Source organism: Mus pahari, chromosome 4 (genome assembly GCF_900095145.1).
Source record: "Mus pahari chromosome 4, PAHARI_EIJ_v1.1, whole genome shotgun sequence".
Classification (NCBI taxonomy): domain Eukaryota; kingdom Metazoa; phylum Chordata; class Mammalia; order Rodentia; family Muridae; genus Mus; species Mus pahari.
This window is the reverse complement of record NC_034593.1, coordinates 141,992,241-142,010,131: the sequence shown is the minus strand read 5'-3', so window position 1 is coordinate 142,010,131 and position 17,891 is coordinate 141,992,241. Positions and strand designations below refer to the sequence as shown.

At 42.8% G+C, this 17,891-nt stretch overlaps 1 protein-coding gene across 5 annotated transcripts in view; it reads left to right on the top strand.

Moving 5' to 3' along the window:
* Window positions 1-17,891, top strand: part of LOC110320040 (serine/threonine-protein kinase TNNI3K) — a 250,965-nt gene that overhangs the window by 146,366 nt on the left and 86,708 nt on the right. For all 5 annotated transcript variants that reach the window (XM_021195894.1, XM_029537368.1, XM_029537369.1 and 2 more), the window contains 2 exons: window positions 16,375-16,427; window positions 16,723-16,775. In XM_021195894.1, the coding sequence (XP_021051553.1) occupies window positions 16,375-16,427; window positions 16,723-16,775 (106 nt within the window). The remainder of the gene's footprint in view (window positions 1-16,374; window positions 16,428-16,722; window positions 16,776-17,891) is intronic.

Below are 17,891 nucleotides of genomic sequence, written 5' to 3'. Positions count from 1 at the left end.
TGTGTGTCTGTGTGTGTGTCTGTGTGTGTGTCTGTGTGTGTGTCTGTGTGTGTGTGTCTGTGTGTGTGTCAGAGAGAGAGAGAGAGAGAGAGAGAGATTCCATTTATTCTGAACCTTCCTCAGCTACTTGACTGGTTTTGAGTCTCTATATGGATCACTCACTGCCCATTTTAAAAATGAGCTGCTCTGACAAAGACTGGGAACTTCACTAATCTCTGTGTTTAGAACTACATATTTAGAAGGCAGTTTGATACTGTTTCTATTTAACAAAGTTGTGGTAGTTCTGTTATTCGCCCATCCCAGTGTCTGGCAGCTTTAGTCCCATTTCTCTGCTTACATCTTGCCTAACCTCCCTGACTCTGTGTCGTCCTTCTGTCCCTCATAGAAAAGCTTGTCACTGGCTTTAAATAGATAACTGGAGATGACTGCATACTGAAGGACTGGATTACATCCATGGAGATCAAAATAATAGAGCACTCGGAGGTGGAGGCTCCTTCACCATCCTATGCTCAGCACTACTCATGCTTTGATTGCTGTAGTTCTCTCAGTGATGAGTATATTCCCAACATGTGCTATTTTAAAGCAGTGCAAATCACTATGCTATGGTGACTTTTTGGCTACATGTGTTATTCTCTGATACTTCAAAAAGGAATATGTTTCTGTCTATAATTTACCTATTCGGTATGTGGGTGAGATAGTACAACTCATTGTGATTTAGATTGATGTTTTCTTTCTTCAGTAAGAAACCTTTGGCAGACTATTCATAAAGTGGCATATCAAACATAAAAAATAAGAAAAGCAAAATATTGATTCATATACTCCATACACACACATTTCTGGAATGAACATTGGACTGATAATTAAAGTGATTAAGGCAGGTGCATGTTCTTGAGGAGTTCACATCGTAGAAGAGCATGGCTAATGTAGACTGCTACATCTCACACTCACAGTTGAAATGTATCGAAAGAGAGGTATATTAGTTACTTTCTTATTTCTGTAACAAGTTGCCATGACTAAGGCAACTTGTAAAGGAAAGCATTTAATTGGGCTTACAGTTCCAGAGGGCTAGAGTCTAGGATGGTGGAGAAAAGACATAGCAAATGTGGTTACAGCAACAACTGAGAGTTCATGTCTTGATCTACAAGCAGGAGAGCACATGAGAATGACAGAAAATGTTTCAAATCCCAAACCTACCCTCAGTGACCTTCACAAAACCCACACCTCCATCTCGGTCAGTGTTTCATGACCATGAAGAGACAACCGCTCTTATAAAGGAAAGCATTTAATTGGGGCTTGCTTAAAGTTTCAGAGGTTTAGATCATTGTTATGGTGGGGAACATGAAGGCAGACACAGTGACAGAGAAGTAGCTGAGATCTACAGGCAGCAGAAAAAGGGAGAGTCTGGGGTTGGAATAGATTCTGAAACCCTAAAGCACACCCCTAGTGACACAGTGCCTCCAACAAGGCCACACCTCCTAAGCCTTTCAAATAGTGCTACTTCCTGGCACCCCAATATTAAAATCTATGAGCCTATGGGGGCTATTCTCATTCATACTACCACTCCTCCTAATTCTTTCCAAATGGTTCTGCCAACTGTGGACCAAGTTTTCAAACACACGAGTCTATGAGAACCATTCTCATTTAGGACACCACAACCAAGAAAGGTAAAATGGAGAGGTGTTTAGGACAAGCAATGAAAGGAAGAAGATAAGGGAGAGACACACTTCAGCTATTTTCTGTAGACTGGGCAAATGGGTGAACAGAGTGTTCACATGTCTAGTAGAAAGGTAGAGCTCTCTACAGCTGGAGGTCAACATTACGTAGAATAGGCCTACAAACTTACTTGGAGGCATAAAACCTCAATAATGTTCTGTTTAAATCTATGCACTATGAAATGTTCAGAGCCGTTCATGGAATCCATCTTAGCCATCTAATAGCTCAAACAAAAGGCAGAAATCAATTCTGGGGCTTCTAGAAGGGATCCTGGGTAAGATGCTGAATTTTCTTTCTTGCCTACCATGTCTTCTTTGACATTCACTTTGCCTGGAAGACAGGCAAGACCTGGGAGAGTCTCACATGAATCTTTCAGCCCCTTTCGCCTTGCCAAGATCTCAGAGCCCTCGACATTAACACACAAGCATATGTCAGCCAGGTGGTGACTTCACAAGGACCGCACACCTCACGCAGCCTCCGGAATATTGGATCACGCTGCAAAGGAGCGTCAGTAAATGTCAGTGGCCACTTGCAAGGGAATGTCAGCTTTGGGACAGCATCAACACGTGTCAGTTGCAGGAACGTGTCAGAGACACGTATATCTACAGGGTAGCTTGGAGGTTAGCAATACGACTTTTCCCAGTCTTTAGAAGTAATTATTTGCCTTCAAAACTTCATCCTGAGTCCAGTTCTCAGGAATCAGGTTTGATGACTCAAAACCACTTACAATTCAATTTCCAATGGAATCTACACTCTCTTCTGGCCTTTGCAAGCAAATTTTTTTCTTAAGCATATATACACACAAATAATTAAAAATAAAATAAATATTTAAACATTATTTTGCAAGTTTCAAAAAAATGACATATATTGGAAGTGTGAAATAAACACTTGCATACTGTAGCACACATGTGGGTGTCATAAGACAACTACTGGGAGTCAGTTTTTTCCTCCTAGTTCCTGCGTATAAACTCGTGGTGAGCCTTGGCAGCAATGGCCTTTACATGCTGAGCCATCTCACCAGCTCCGTTTGCTTTTTATTATCTTGAATAAAGTTTACTTCTGTCCAGGGTAAGCTAGTTTCCTATTTGCTTGCATGTGGAAAGGGCAGTTGCTGGGACTTTCTTAAGAGTGTCTGTGACATTTAAGGGTTCTGCCATCTGTCCTGCCCTACAGCATTGTATACACAGAGGCAGCGTAGACAGCATGCAAGGTATCATCAGCCTTGGGTCCCTGGAAGCTTACGTAGTTAAATATTTAAGTGCTTAGAGACTTGGTTACCACCATTGAGGTACTTCTAGCAGAATGTGGAGCATGGCGTGAAGTGCACAGCATCGGTAACTCCTGGTGCTTCAGCATCTTCAGGCTGAAACTTCCTGTTCAGTCCTTGCAATAACCTGACAAGGTGAGAGGAATTGAGTAACGTCCAGAGAAATGAGAGAATTGAGGCAAAAATGTTTCTCAAAATATTCATCGATAGAATTGGACCACAGCTGGCATCTCAGACTTCTCAAACTTCTTCCCTTTCTAGTACAGGACTAAGAACCATAATTTAAAACAGAAAGAATGCAAGCTTCATAGCTTAGATGATGGAAGTTTGGGGGCCCCTGTAGGCTCCACCCACCAACGGAATGCCTTGTCAGACACCCGGATGATCAGCGCTCCAGGCTTCTACCATCCTGACAAAATCTTGGAAAGTCAGAAAAGAAGCAAGAGCCTTTGTCCTGTGAGCAGCGGCGCTTTTCAATGGAGCGGATGCAGCCCCTTCCTAAGAACCTCAGCTGCTCCCAAGAAAGAGCTGTTCAAACAGGAAAGGGAGGCACTGCCTGAACCCTGTGGAGATTCAGTTAGTGTTGGGAACCGTGAAGTGCAGGCACACTTGCTGAAAGACTCAACCTCTTAGGTGATTTCCCGAAGATCATTGTCTGCTTGCTGCATAGGCTGTTCAAGCATTTCCCTTCTGTGTACAAGATACAGGAGTGCGCTCACTTTTCTTATCGTTCCATGAAGACTCCTCCTCTGTTTGCTTGGCTTGTCATCCCTAGTCTGTCTATGAGAAACCAACTACTTAATTTTCCAGCAATGTTGTCATTCCCACTGTTTATCACCTTATGAAGGAAACACTATGTATCAGACTTGACCTTGATACATTTTTATTCACCAGTATTATTTCATTGAATCTTTAACTGAAACTGGTCCTGTTAAAGAAGAAAAAGATTGAAACATGATACATTAACTTCTTTTCCAAAATCCTTGGCCTTTTGAAATTCCTCTGTTGAGAATTCTGTGTTTAGCTCTGTACTCCATTTTTAATTGGGTTATTTCATTTTATGGAGTCTTGAGTTCTTTATATATTTTGTCTACTGGCCCTCTATCAGATGTAAGGTATGTGAAGATCTTTTCCCAATCTTCAGGTTGCTGTGTTGTCATATTGGCAGTGTCCTTGGCCTTGCAGAAGCTTGTTTCATGCGGTCCCAGCTGGCAATAGTTGATCTTAGAGCCTGAGCCACTGGTGGAACTTTTCCCCTGTGCCAAGGCTTTTCCCACTTTCTCTTCTATTAGGTTCAGTGTATCCAGTTTTACGTTGAGGTCTCTGATGCACTTTGACTTGAGTATTGTGCAAGACAAAACAAACAACAACAACAAAACCACAAACAGAGCTGACCTTTGAACCCAAGTATTCTATGTCCGTCCAGTTCTATCACGTATGCCGCCACTAAAACCACTGTTCAGTGTGAGCATTCATGAATTAGCACAGCAGATTAGACCATTTTTCTTACTTCATTTAAAACCACCACATGTGGACCAGTGAACAAATATATGAAGGAAAGCAAATGAATTTGGAAGAAGTCACCTCAATGGGAATTGTGATTGAAAATGTGATCCCTCCAGCAAGTGTGTGACCTTAAACAAAGCATTTTCAGCTTTTCAGCATCAGTTAGTTCTTCAGCTGTCAAGTGAAGTATTAACATCATGTGTAAATTGTCATAGAAGGTCTGGAGACTGACACAGCAGGAAGAGTCCTGCACTTGCAGAGGACCTGGGTTCCCCTGTACCCACATAGAGACATACAATCATCTGTAACGCCAGGTCCAGGAGTTCAGAGTCCTGTTCTGACCGCCATATGCTTCTGCATTTATGTAGTGCACATAGGCCACACCTCCTTCTGAATGTGAATGATCTGTAATGTGCACTGCAAATAGAAAAATTCTAACTCACCTATAAAAGGGGGAATATTACCTTCTACTGAGTTGGAGAAGGCACAGAGAACACAAGAGATAGTTAAGACCATGCTCTATAAACATAATTTATAGGGCACAAGGACATGTTGTGAGGGGCTTAAAAAAGAGTGAGAATCAGGAATGGTCTTGTGTTGTGATTTTGTGACGATATTTGTGTTGATATAAGATACTAGGAGGTCCGGAAGAACAGCTTACCCATGTTCTGTGGTACAACTGGAATGCCAGGAGAGACTTGGTGACAACTGTTCACCAGAAGTGTTTAAGGGGCAGATAGGAAAGGTGAGACTGTGGTGGGAGGCGGATAGAGTGGTTCTCAAACAATGCCAAAGCAGAAAAGCCTGCAGTGATATTGACGGAGAAGAAAATGGATCACCTAGAAAAGACACAGACAACCTACTGGTCATAACGTAAATGCTTCCTGAGCTGCTGCAGTTTGTCTAATGCTAGGATATAAGAGACACAAAGTGGCTTACACATGTTTTAATCTACATGGGAAACAGACTATGTTATAGGCCACACTCTGTTTGCATGCTTATCCTATATACTGCCTAAAAACAAAAACAAAAACAAAACAGAATTATCCAAGAAGAGAACACATAATAATTGTTAAATGTAAGATTGAACACTGTAACATACATTCAATTCAGTTCAGGAACTACATCATTTGAATAAGGCTTTTGAAAGCAGGCTGGTCCTATGCTTGGTCCTGAGGCAGAGCTTAGAATTAGCTGGTCAGGAAAGACAAGGAAGGTCTGGCTAATACAGGACAGCAGATTATTACAGAGAGGAAGTGGATAGTGTTTAACTCATTTCCTTATATTTACTGGAAAAATGATTTTTTGGAAAGCTGTCTCCTGCACAGTATACAGTCATAGACTAAACCTAAATTACTCTTCCAATATTTGCTGGAGAAATCTTGACCACACGGAAAGCAAGCAGATAAGGCTAAAGAGGGGAAATTAAGGTTTTAAATCCTAGAGACTTCGAATGGTAAATGTGAATATTAATAGAAAATATGAAACAACAATGCGGTCTGAATAACATCAGAATTCCATTCTAAAAAGTTTGGGAATAGCTGCCCTAGCATGTAAGCACCACATAAGAATTCCCTGGCTCTCTCGCTCCTTTTAACCTCTATTCTTTCAGTATCAGGAACAAACTTGGTTACCGGCATGGTGGAGTATGTCTGTCATACCAGCTCCTGAGAAGCAGAGGCAGGAGGATCAGGGGTTTATGTTTATCTTCATCTGCATAGTAAGTCTGAGGTCATCCTGGGCTAAATAAGATAATTTCTCACCACCCCTCAAAAATAAATTTTAATTAATTTACTGATCACCAGTAACTCCCCTGGCTCATGTATCTAGCCTCTGGTATCTTATAGCCTTACTGATAGTAAAAGATGTGATATGAGAGTCAGGAAGAGAATCAAATGCTGAGCAGAGTCCTGAAAAATGAGAATATTTATTTAGAGAGAAAGATAGAAGCAAATTCCACTTGTAGGAGGCAGGCTAAGCAAAGGGAAGAAGAAATCAAGGAAGAGCCTGGTCTATTCTGCAAACAGTCGTACACTCTGGCCCTCAGCCATCACAGCCCTTACATCCCTGTGACTAATACCTCTGCCCCCCAACCCCCAACAGAATGCCTAACGTCTGCAAGGAAATCCGCAGTATGTCTTCCCGACAGCCACAGAGACACTGAGTGGCTCAGGGAGTCTTTAAAAAATAGATTTGTCCATTCCTTTTGAATTTTCAAAGTGCCCTTGACGGAAAGCCTGTGAGACTAAGTGCATTTTTAACCCATGTTCCTGTAGAAATGATAGCATTAAGCCTCCCTGTGCTTGCTGAGTAGGGATGAAGGGACCGTGGGTGAAGCAACCAGGTCAAGTACTCCAATAAACAAATGGTTTTCTCTCCCGAGTACTAATCCCTGTTCCGAAAGAGCCACATACAAATTCCCCTGAAACCAATAACTTCTTTTAAAACCACTTATTTGTGGGGCCTTCTGAGAGGTGAGGTGTGCTCTTTGGAGGGCAAGCTGTATAGGCACAAAGCCTCTGCTGGCCAGAGATAGCATATCTTTGCCGGTGAGCTTACAGTGACTTGCTCAAGCCCGAGGCTGCTTTACTGCCAAGTGCAGGTGATTGAGTATGTTGATAAAGTCCAGCTGTTTCCCAAGTGCTAATTCTATGCACTGCCACAGTCTTCAGTCTGCTTAATGCAGGTGCGATGCTGTCAGGATGGAGTCTCCCAGAGTCCTGCAGGGATGGGTTCTCTTCCTTGCCTGAATACTCGGGCAAGGGCGTCAGGGGTTCAGCATGAATCCAGATTTTATTAAAGTAAACTCAGACATACAGCAAAGCGCAAGGAGACAGAGGGAAGGAGTCTGGACCAATAATGTGAGTTTGCCTTACAGAGCCCAAACTTTCCTATGTGTATGGGGTAAATTGGCTTTGGGGGTAAATTGGAGTATTATCTGAGGCTAAATCCTCTCAGAATTGGCCAATTTGGGCTATAGAGGATATCAAATAATCCAGAGAAGAAGGTGGTTAATTCCTACCACAGGAGGCTACCTCCAATGGGAGGTTTGAAAGTGTCCCCACCCTAATTCTTCCCTCTGGCAGGGGGGATAACAGAAAGCTGGCCATGTTAATGTTTAAGAGAAAAGTACACTGACCTGGTTAAAGCCTCTTTCCCCTATCTGTCTGCCTTCTGGGATCGGTCTAGTTCCTACTCCCTTGGATATACTGACTTCAGGATTTGGGGGACCTTCAGCAGAAAAGGTGGTAGACATAATATCAATAGTATCTACCACTCCACACTTAGGTTGTTTCTCTTCTCAAGGAAAGGTTGTCTGCCATTTCCTTCCTTTGACCTTTCGCCCCACTCCTCACTTCCCCATTGCTATTTGGGGCTGCATTTTAATATCACAGACAGACATTTTTATGCCTTAATGCCAAGTGAGTACCCAGAACGTCCTTGGCAAGTTGGTGTCTTGGATCTGGATTCTTAACTATGGATGAGAAGATAATTTCAACAAGAGGAAGCATGAAGTTGGCTACTGAGTATCTGTGTCTCCTCTTAGCATGGGGTGGAGGCACATGGGATCCGTGGGGCTCAGGAAACAGCAGTAAGTGGCTGACCAGGGGGAAGGTCAGTTGCTATGTCAGAGGCCTATGGAAAAGATATCCAAATGTTTCCTGTATAGAATAAAAACCATCTAAAAAGCTCCCAGGAACCCCCTCTTCTAGCTTCATTGTGTTTCTGTGACAAAGCAACACAGGGGAAGAAAATATTCACTTGGCTCGGATTTCCAGGCCACAGTCCATTGCTGAGGTAAGTCAGGGCAGGAACCTGAAGGTAGACAAGCTTGCTATTTCATGAAATGTTTCTTCTAGTCAGGGAACTCACTTTTACAGCCAAGAAGTGCAGCAGGAATTGGGTATGGAGGGTGATGTTTGATGGATTTTGTGAACTCATGATTCATCGTTGTTGTTGTTGTTTTGTTTTGTTTTGTTTTGTTTGATACAACCCAGTACTAACTGCCTAGGGATTGGAGCCACCTACAGTGGGTTGAACCTTGTACATCAATTAGTAATCAAAACACTCTCTCTCAGACAAGACCATAGGCCAATCTGATCTATAAATTCCCTCAAAGGAGACTCCCTTTTGAGATGACTCTCACCTGTGCCAAGTTGTCAGTTAAAACTAAGTAGGACACCGTCCAGTTCTATAAGGACATTTGCAGCATGTGTCACATGCACGTCTATGTCACTTCTACTGCAGAGAGCTTGCTATGGTTTTCCTGCCCAGGTGTTTTCCTGGAACACGTGGGCTCTGTCCTCACACTTGGAGCTGTGCTTCTCTGGGAAAGTTGATTTCTTTACTGTTTCTCTAACTAAGATTTCAGAAAGACAACAAAGAAATTGTTCTGGTCACAGTGGGAGATGACACTTAGAAGTTTCCTTAGTAATTTTGGGATAGTAACTTTCTTTTATTAATCAGACTCATTTCTTTTACATAAGCAGATATTTGGCATTTTCTTCATTCTTCAGTTTTGACCCACATGCTTTGTGCAAAAAGATTCTCCCACAGTGGCTGCCTGTGACTCTCAAAGTTAGGTTTCCCAGCCCCCCTACTTGAAATCAGAAGTTCCTGTTCATGCATGGCCCAATAAACTGAAGAATGCTAAATACCATGAAGTAGATACAGGCTGTGTGCTAGCTTCTAACTTCTTCCTCTCTGCCTCAATTTCAGATTGAAGTAGGAGGAAACTTGTGGGATAAACTCTCAGCTGTCATTTGTGGAATTCCCTGTCTGTCACTTCAGCATCCAACAATGTTCCATTTTGTACTTTTAGTATCTAAAAGTCCCTATAAGACAAATCTCTATTAAAATGCCCAAGAACTAAATCCGTTTGTTTGAAGATGGGACTAATCGCTCACGGATCCTAGACCACTTATCCCGAGACTTCTCCCAACAGGGGCACATGTGGGTGCTTAGGTGATCTCGGTGAACACATCCCCCCTCCCCCGCTTGCCTTTCACATCCTGAGCAAATGCTGAGTGAAGGGGGTGCGCTTTTTCATATTACCCTCAATAAGCAGTCTGCAGCATGATACAGATCTCATAATCTATACCTTCAATCCCAGTGGCATCAGGACAGATCCAGAGGCTTTGGCGTAAGCTTTCAAATACACTTCTTCTGACAGACGGAAGTGTGCTTTAGGAGGAGGAGAGGCTCTGCAATCCTTTGCATTTATTGGAGTGCTTCGTTTCCATGGTTTCCAGGAGTTGAGTGAAATTAGGCGTTCGGTGTTTAGAAGTTCATGATTCTGGGCTTTAGCAAAGCTGCTTCTCTCTCACCTAGATTATGTTCAGACCTGGGCATTGCTATCCCCAACTAGCTGTGGGCTGTCAGACTTAAAGAAAAAAACAAAACAAGACAAGACAAGACAAGACCAAACCAAACCTCTTCTGCAAACCTTTGGGAAACAACAGTCAGTCAGTCAGCTTGAAGCAGACCGAGTCACTTTTACCCCGACAACATACTGTAGAGTGACGTCTTAGGAAAGGGTAGAATTCTATGTGTTTAAAGGACTGATATGAAAACCTAAACTCTGGTTCTCTGGAGCTTGAGAAGAACTGGGGACCGTGGTAAAATACCTAAAGGGAATCCCATTGGCTTTACTTAGATTGCAAAAGATTTATAAAGAATTGTTTGGACACAGTAGGAGTCCTGGAGTATGGAGGTAGAAATCCTGAGGTACTTTTTGGACACAGAAAGAGCCCTTAGCTAAATAATAGTGAGCTCCAAGGAGCAAATAAAGAGGAACTTGAGAGTAGGAATGGAGTTGCCTCAACTCAGCTCTGAAGCAGAGCTCGAGGTTTCTCATACAGCTGTAACCGGTTTCCTGTGAGCAGCCTGTATTGGGTACGTTTCTAGCACTGTGATAAAACACCATAAACTGAAGAAAGAAAGAGTTTATTTGATTTGAGGTGGAATACTCTCTACTGGCCAGGGAGGTATGACAATGGGCAGCTAGACCAGGAAGCTGAGAGATCACATCTTCAGATAGTGAACTGAAGAGGGTGGACCTATGAACTCTCAAAACTACCTCCAGTGATGGACTCCCGCAAAGGGCCCTCCCTCCCCCTATCCTTTCCAAGCAGCCATCAACTAGGAAACAGGTTCTTATTCAAACCACCACAGTCAAAATAAAGGGGAACTCCCAAGAATCTAGTCACCACATAACATCTATGAACGTACCTGTCATGAAGGTCCCCAAGTCTAAATATGTTTCTGTTACACTAGAGATCAAAGCCAGGGCTTCTATAATAAAGGGGATGGCTGATATCAGTAGTTACTGCCTAAATAGCCAGAAGAAATAAAAAGGATAAAGTGTGTTTGTGTGTATGTGTGTGTGTGTGTGTGTGTGTGTGTGTGTGTGTGATAAAGAAGCAGAGACAGAGACAAAGGGACTCCAAGCCAAAAATTGAAGGTACAAAGAGATCAAAGTAAAACCATAAAAGAACATATGTATAGCTACCAAGGACTGAATAATTTTTACAAAAGGAACAAAAGTACAAAGCACATAGTTGTGAATGTTGTTCATATCAAAGGCTTAGTCAATGTGCTGCCACTACATTTGAGTCACTGGAAGAGGTTCAGGATATTTGGGTCCTGTCTGAGCTGACATTCAGTGTGACAGGCCAACGCTCAGTAGGGAGCAGTGTAACCTACAGCTGAAGGTCACTGAGGTGGGACTCCCCAGTGAGAAACCTGTACCTGGAAGAGACCCAGCCACCTCCAGGCACTGCAGGCAGGAGAGGTGTGGCGGGTGGCAGATCCCGGACTCCTTGGCTCAGGGTGTGAAGGATGAATTGTCAGGAACCTGTGTTTATAAACTAATGACTTTCACAGTGTGATCAGATTGAATGAAGCCTGACTGCTTCTACTGACCTAACCCTTGGAATGCTTCCAGGTGCACTGCTTGCCAGTTCTTTAATCATGAGTTAATCACCTTCAGGGATACCTCAGAAAGCCTGCCTGCAGCACATCTGGGGAGCTCTGCACTGTTGTTATGGTTATTCGTTGGGGCAGTCATCTCTCCAAATAAGGACACTGAGAGGTTGCCCGTGGTATCCTTAACCACTGTTTGTGAGAGCAACTTACATGGGCAATTACATTGCTTTGGAATTCAGAAAAATAACCTAAATTGATATTATGCATTTTAATGACCTCTTCCTAAATTCTTCATGGTAGTAGAGGGAGAGTAGCAATCACGTTGTTCCTTTTAAGACCAACCATGAACTTCAGTCCAGATACAGGAGGAAATCAGAATTGCCAAATAGCCTAAAAATCAGGCCAGTCTGATTAATAGTGACAATTAGCATTGGGCTACAGCACAGAACCAGTTGATTATGAATCATTTGAGCACTTGAGGTAACTTTTCAATACAGGCAATTAAAATGAAAAGACTCCTGATCCTCACATAATGGCTTCATTAAATTAATTTTGTTCTAAGGTTGGAGAAATTTTCCTTTATGGAAAAGAAACCAGTGAAATTTAGCTTCTATTCAGTCTTAGCAAATAGAAAACCCTTTTAAAATCTCTCTCTCTCTCTCTCTCTCTCTCTCTCTCTCTCTCTCTCTCTCACACACACACACACACACACACACGCACATGCACACACACATGTTTGAGAAAGCTGTCAAGGCCAGAATGACGAATTCTGCCCTCTCATTTTAGCAGGATGAAGTAAACCTCGCCCTGGGTTATCCTGTACTTTGTAAAGTACCTGCCTTGTTTAGGTTAAATAGGGTTAAAAGAGATTTGGAGGACTCACTGGGAGGAAAAGGCATTTCAAAGGCCCAAATATTCTGATATGTAAACAATTGACTCAAGTCATTTGCTTCAAGGTTAAAGGCAAAGTAGTGCCCAGTGCAGATATCGCACTATGCAAGCACCTGTAGGAACAAAGGTCGTTAGGGGTGAGGTGAAGCCACACTTTCAGTTAAACAGAAACGGCTTTGCAAAACCACAGTGCGGATGGAAGGCAAGACTCTCTAGACCTAAAGGGGAGTGAGAATTATCCCGTAGTAAAATCGGTTCTACTTTAAGTGCCACGGAGCACAGCCTTCAGCTAGCACCCATGAGGCCTTATCCTGGACAAAGTGCCTCCCAGGTGATCTACAGGGGCGGGGGAGACCCAGGAGACCCAGAATTGTTTTTATTCTGCAGCTTCTGATGATGCTGGTAGCTTTGAGAGCCTAACACCAGGTTAGCTAGCTTCCCAAGTCTGCTGTCTGTAGCAAGGGCCTTTCCCTTATCCTCATATTCCTTGCAGGCCCTTGATATAAGCACAGCTCTGGGGATGAGGAGGAAGGCTGGTCTCTGCCTGCTGAATCATACTGGTACAAAGACACACTAGATTGGTTTCCACCGACTCTTCACCTCATTATTGAAGATGGGTATTTGGTTGTCTCCCTCAGGGTCTGGTTGACTCTGAAAACTGAAATCGAAGTGGGGGTTCCATCTCTTGGCAGCAGGAATTCACGGTGTCTGATTTGGTCCCTCTGTCTCTGCTTCTCACCACTTAGAGTGAAGATCTCTAATGCAGACTCCAGTGTGGCTATGGAGAACAGATAGACACTTACCCACTGGAGCGCTTACCCACTTCACACTCTATTGCCTTCTTCTCTTACATATCTGATTCCTTCAGTGTTCACACTGCTGAAAGCTTACCGTTTATTGTGCCTTTCACATGAGGTCAACTTCATTACTGACAGTGATGGCAACTCTGAGGCCCTGGCTGGCTTCAGATCTCAGCACACCCTCTTCTCTGGGCATGCTCAAGCCTCAGGCTCATGTTACTAGCCATTCAGAAGGCCTTCTGATCTTAACAATTCAATACTAATTTTTTGCAAATATCTCATTCTTTTCTAGTATGTGTTCTTTGGTTTAGTAAATCTACTTTTATAATCACACACACACACACACACACACACACACACACACACACACACCTCTTGACTTTGCAAAGATCTTTGCAGGATTTGATTTCCCCTTTTCTCAGTCTCTTCCTGCTTGTTCTCCCTACAGGTTGGTCCCAACCTCAACCTGCCTGTTTCACAGCTGGAAATATTCCAGCACATGACAGTCTTGGTACATATTTGTAGATATGATAGCTGACTGACCTTCAAATCCTTCTTCAAAGCTAATCCAGTTCTTAACCTATGCTATTTTGGGGGGAAAACATTCATCTTTGTTTTTGCTAGCAGATTATAAATCCTATGAAAATGGAATCCGTAGTGTATACACTTTGCATCTTCTAGAATGGCATGCTAACAGAAAGCAAGTAAAATCGTGCTTTGCAGAAAAGCATGTAGGCACAACTCATAAGCTCACTGACCACCTACTGTTAGTCAAGGACTGTTCTAACATCTGAGATGTTCTAACATGTACCATAAAGAAAATGAACTCTAGATTCACATTCCACAGCTCTCTGGCCTGTGCTGGTACACCAGAATTCTGAGCTTTCTACCCCTTCTGTATGAACTAAGGTAGGTCATCCCTGGTGTCTGTATACCTCATCATTCTCTGGATCTTAAACCTTCATGTGTAGATCGATGAGTGGTATTTAGCAAGCACTGAATTATTCCAGGATACGACCTTTACTCTGTCACACCATGGTTGTCACTGTAGTAATAAGATCTATCTTTAGTGTCACTTAATCTGCAAAATAGCACAGTGAAGATGCAAGAGGGTCATCAGGGAATGGGTTCAATCCTGGCCCTCAGATAACCTCCTTCCCCTACAACACTTCACCCAGAACAGTTGAAACCAAATCCTTCTCTGGGAATCCTGAAAGCTGAGCCTGGTATTATTGGCCAGGTGTTGCATTTCTTTCATAAAAGACTATTTTTGAATCCATAAGTCTATCTAGCTGGTGTAATCATTCTTGGTAACAAATATTTACACGGAGTTAGAACAAATGGATTGCTATGTAAGGATCCAGTGCTCTAGAGCCATGGGTTTGGTTCTGCAGCACAGCCTTGAGGCTTACACTGGAGAGGTATGCAAAGGTCACTGGTCTCTAGGGTAGCTACCTAGATTAGCTCCATTTGCAAAACTATCCAGGAAACACAGTGCTGTTAAAGACAAGGCTTCAGTTGCCCATCTCCTTACTAACTGGAATTAATAATAAAATAACTGGCAGGGGCTACCCATGATTTTACTGTGTCTGGTGGAACTTTGCCCAACATGTATTTAAGTGTTCTGGGTAAATTTTGACACCCACACACCCTTGACAGGATGTGGGCTGTACAGCTCTTTGAATAAGCCTTGTGTCTATGTGTGATCTTCCTATTGGTCTGAGATTTTTTGGTTATAACACTACTGTCCTCCTCACGCCTACCAATTTGTAATTTGGTGCTAAAAACTGCATCTCATCCCTTCCTATTTTGACATTCTCAAATATTCCTATACTCTACCATCTCACTTTGGACACACATTAAATGTTAACATTTACAAGGTATATTAGGTCTATTTTCCTAATTCATTCTCAATGCAAAAAAAAAAAAAAAAAAAAAAAAAAGGCTTTCCCAAGTAATGTTCTTGCAACGCCAAGTGGCATCGGTAAGCAGCATATAAATCAATGAAGATAAATATATAAATCAATGAAGATAAATATATAAATCAATGAAGATAAATATATAAATCAATGAAGATAGCCCTGTTCCTACTGAGCACCAAAACCAAGAATGCCTTGGTTTTGACTTGGAAATGCCTAACTCTTGACTTGGAAATGCCTCTTCCATGAGCCAAAAAATTAGGGACATATGCCCAAATCTCCAAGGTATTGTTCTTGTTCAGATCTTGGGTAGTCAGACATCTTAATGAGACTTCGTATGTGTAGCCTTGCTGGCATTTCTAGGAAGCACAGCCCTCATGTTTTACAATCTGTCTGTCTTCTCTTCTGCTATGACCCCCCCCCACCCCCTGAGCCTTAGTGTAGAACATATTGTAGACGTATCAGTTGGGTTGGGCACCACATAGTATCTAATTAAAAATTAAAAGACAAGTACAGTCCTCAATATCAGAGTGTATCACTGAATGCTTCTACATACGTTGTTCTACAAGCCCTGTGTGGGAGAGGGATGACCTCCCCTAGACTGCCCTAACTTTGACCTACCTCACAAGATGGAACTCTCCCAGTACTATAGAGAAAAGATTATCAAAACCCCAAATGCACATATTTACAAAGTGCCATGTTATGCTGGTGTCTATATTTATTCATGGACATCTAATTTGTAAATAGAAATGATAACAACAACCAAGCTGATTGGTTGACATTGTCCTCACTTGGTTCCCCTCTTCTCCTGTGCTAAGAATATTTCTGACATTCCCTGATGGTCTTCCTGATCCTCTAGAGTTCTGGGCTGGGAGAGTAGTTTTGGTGGCTTACTAACTTTTTAAACTGTAGTTTTTTTAAACTGTAGTTTAGCTGGTATCATTTAACATGCCTCAGTTGTATTCCATGTATTAAAATTACACACACACACACACACACACACACACAGAGAGAGAGAGAGAGAGAGAGAGAGAGAGAGAGAGAGAGAGAGAGAGAGAGAGAGAGAGAGAGAGAGAGAGAGAGAGAGAGAGAGATGCAGTTCATCCCACACTTTCAAACAAGACTCTGAGCTGAGGGACTGCAGACCAGCTTAGAGGGTTTGTTGAAGTAGGAATTCTTCCCGCTGTCGGTGGGAGCTAGAACCTGAGCACATTTTGTAAATCCCTTTTCTGGATCAACAAAAACCAAGAGCAATGGCGTTAGTACATTTCACCATGTGGTAACAAATGACTACCTGAGAGGCAAGCTAGTCACCACTCTATACAACTTATACAGTCTATTTCTCTCCTAGTCACAATATTCTTCTCTATGAGGACGGCCATGCTGTGGTGGCGGATTTTGGAGGTAAGAATTCCAGAAGCATGCCCCCAAACAGCATCCTCTTCTCATTCCTGATGTTGTGCAATAATCTGGAAACTTAGTTCACGTCTTTGGTGCTTCTGTTATTTAAATTTCAGGTTGACCATATACTTTGAAAGCCTGCCATGTGCACTTTGCACTTTTTTCTTCTTTCCTATCAAAACTGAAGAGGGGGGAGTGAGAATTTGAACAATCACAGGCTTCCTGGGTTTGCTGCTGGGATCTTGGAGCAAAACCTGGGGACACTGCCTTTGATATGAACTTTTCTCTCCCTCTTTAGAATCAAGATTTCTGCAGTCCCTGGATGAAGACAACATGACAAAGCAGCCAGGGGTTTGTGACTCTCTCGTTTTTGTTAACAATTAAAATATGGAAACTCAGCTTGGGAGGAAGGAAAGAGGGAGAAGTCATGGCCAGGAAATATCTTTGTCTAGGTGAAAGGATAAGTTTTAGGATTTTATTTTCAGAAAACCCAAAAATAGTTATTTGCGGGGTCCCCTACTTAGAAAATGTGGTAGATAAATATCTCAGGAAACATGTTCCAAATGTATCCTATGAGCGCCAGATCGGCACAGGTCATCGGCTGCCACAGGTAAGGAACATGTGGAAGGGAGTGCTAGCATGTACAAAGCTGTATGTCTTAACACCAATGACCCAGCAGCAGCAGCCATGAACCAAGCGTTCCTTAACTATTCTCAGGCGTGGATCCCAGCATTTATGGAAAAAGCCAGCCAGAGGAGCGGGTATCTCTAACCCCAGTGCTGGAGAGGTGGAGGCAGGAGGATTCCCCATGGCTCACTGACCAGCCAAGTTTGCCTAAAATGATGAGTTCCAGAGTCTGTAGGAGGCTCTGCCTCAGAAGATAAGGTTCATATAACTGAGACAGACTCTGACAACGGCCTCTGACCACACACATAGCCACTAAGTCAGCTCTTGTCCGTATCCAGCTAATCCCCTGAAAGAAAACTGAACACATGAGCAAGCGAAAGTGGCACGGTGCATTATTAATAAAAAGTAAAGCAATAAAAATAAGTAGAGAATGCAGTATGTCCACAGACAGGGGATTGGAGTAGGTCCACAGACAGGGGAGTGGAGTGCGGCGTTTTATAAGAGACCCAATGGGAAGAACAGTCCTCAGGATTGGTGGGCACTAAAGTCGAAGATAACTGTGGGTCCAGCAGCTCTGAAACAGGAGGGCTCTTGAAGTGTTCAAATCTGGTATGTGAAGTAGGTTAGGGAGAGTGAACAAAGTTGTAATGGGGTGAGGGGAGGGAGGACTGTGTTCTTTTGGGGAGGGATATACAATCCTCATCTGAGCCCTGAGGCAATGGGGAAGCTTGATCAAGGGACCACAGCCCTGGCTGCACTAATTTAAATACTCTTAGATTTTAAAAAAGAAAGAGAGAGAGAGAGAGAGAGAGAGAGAGAGAGAGAGAGAGAGAGAGAGAG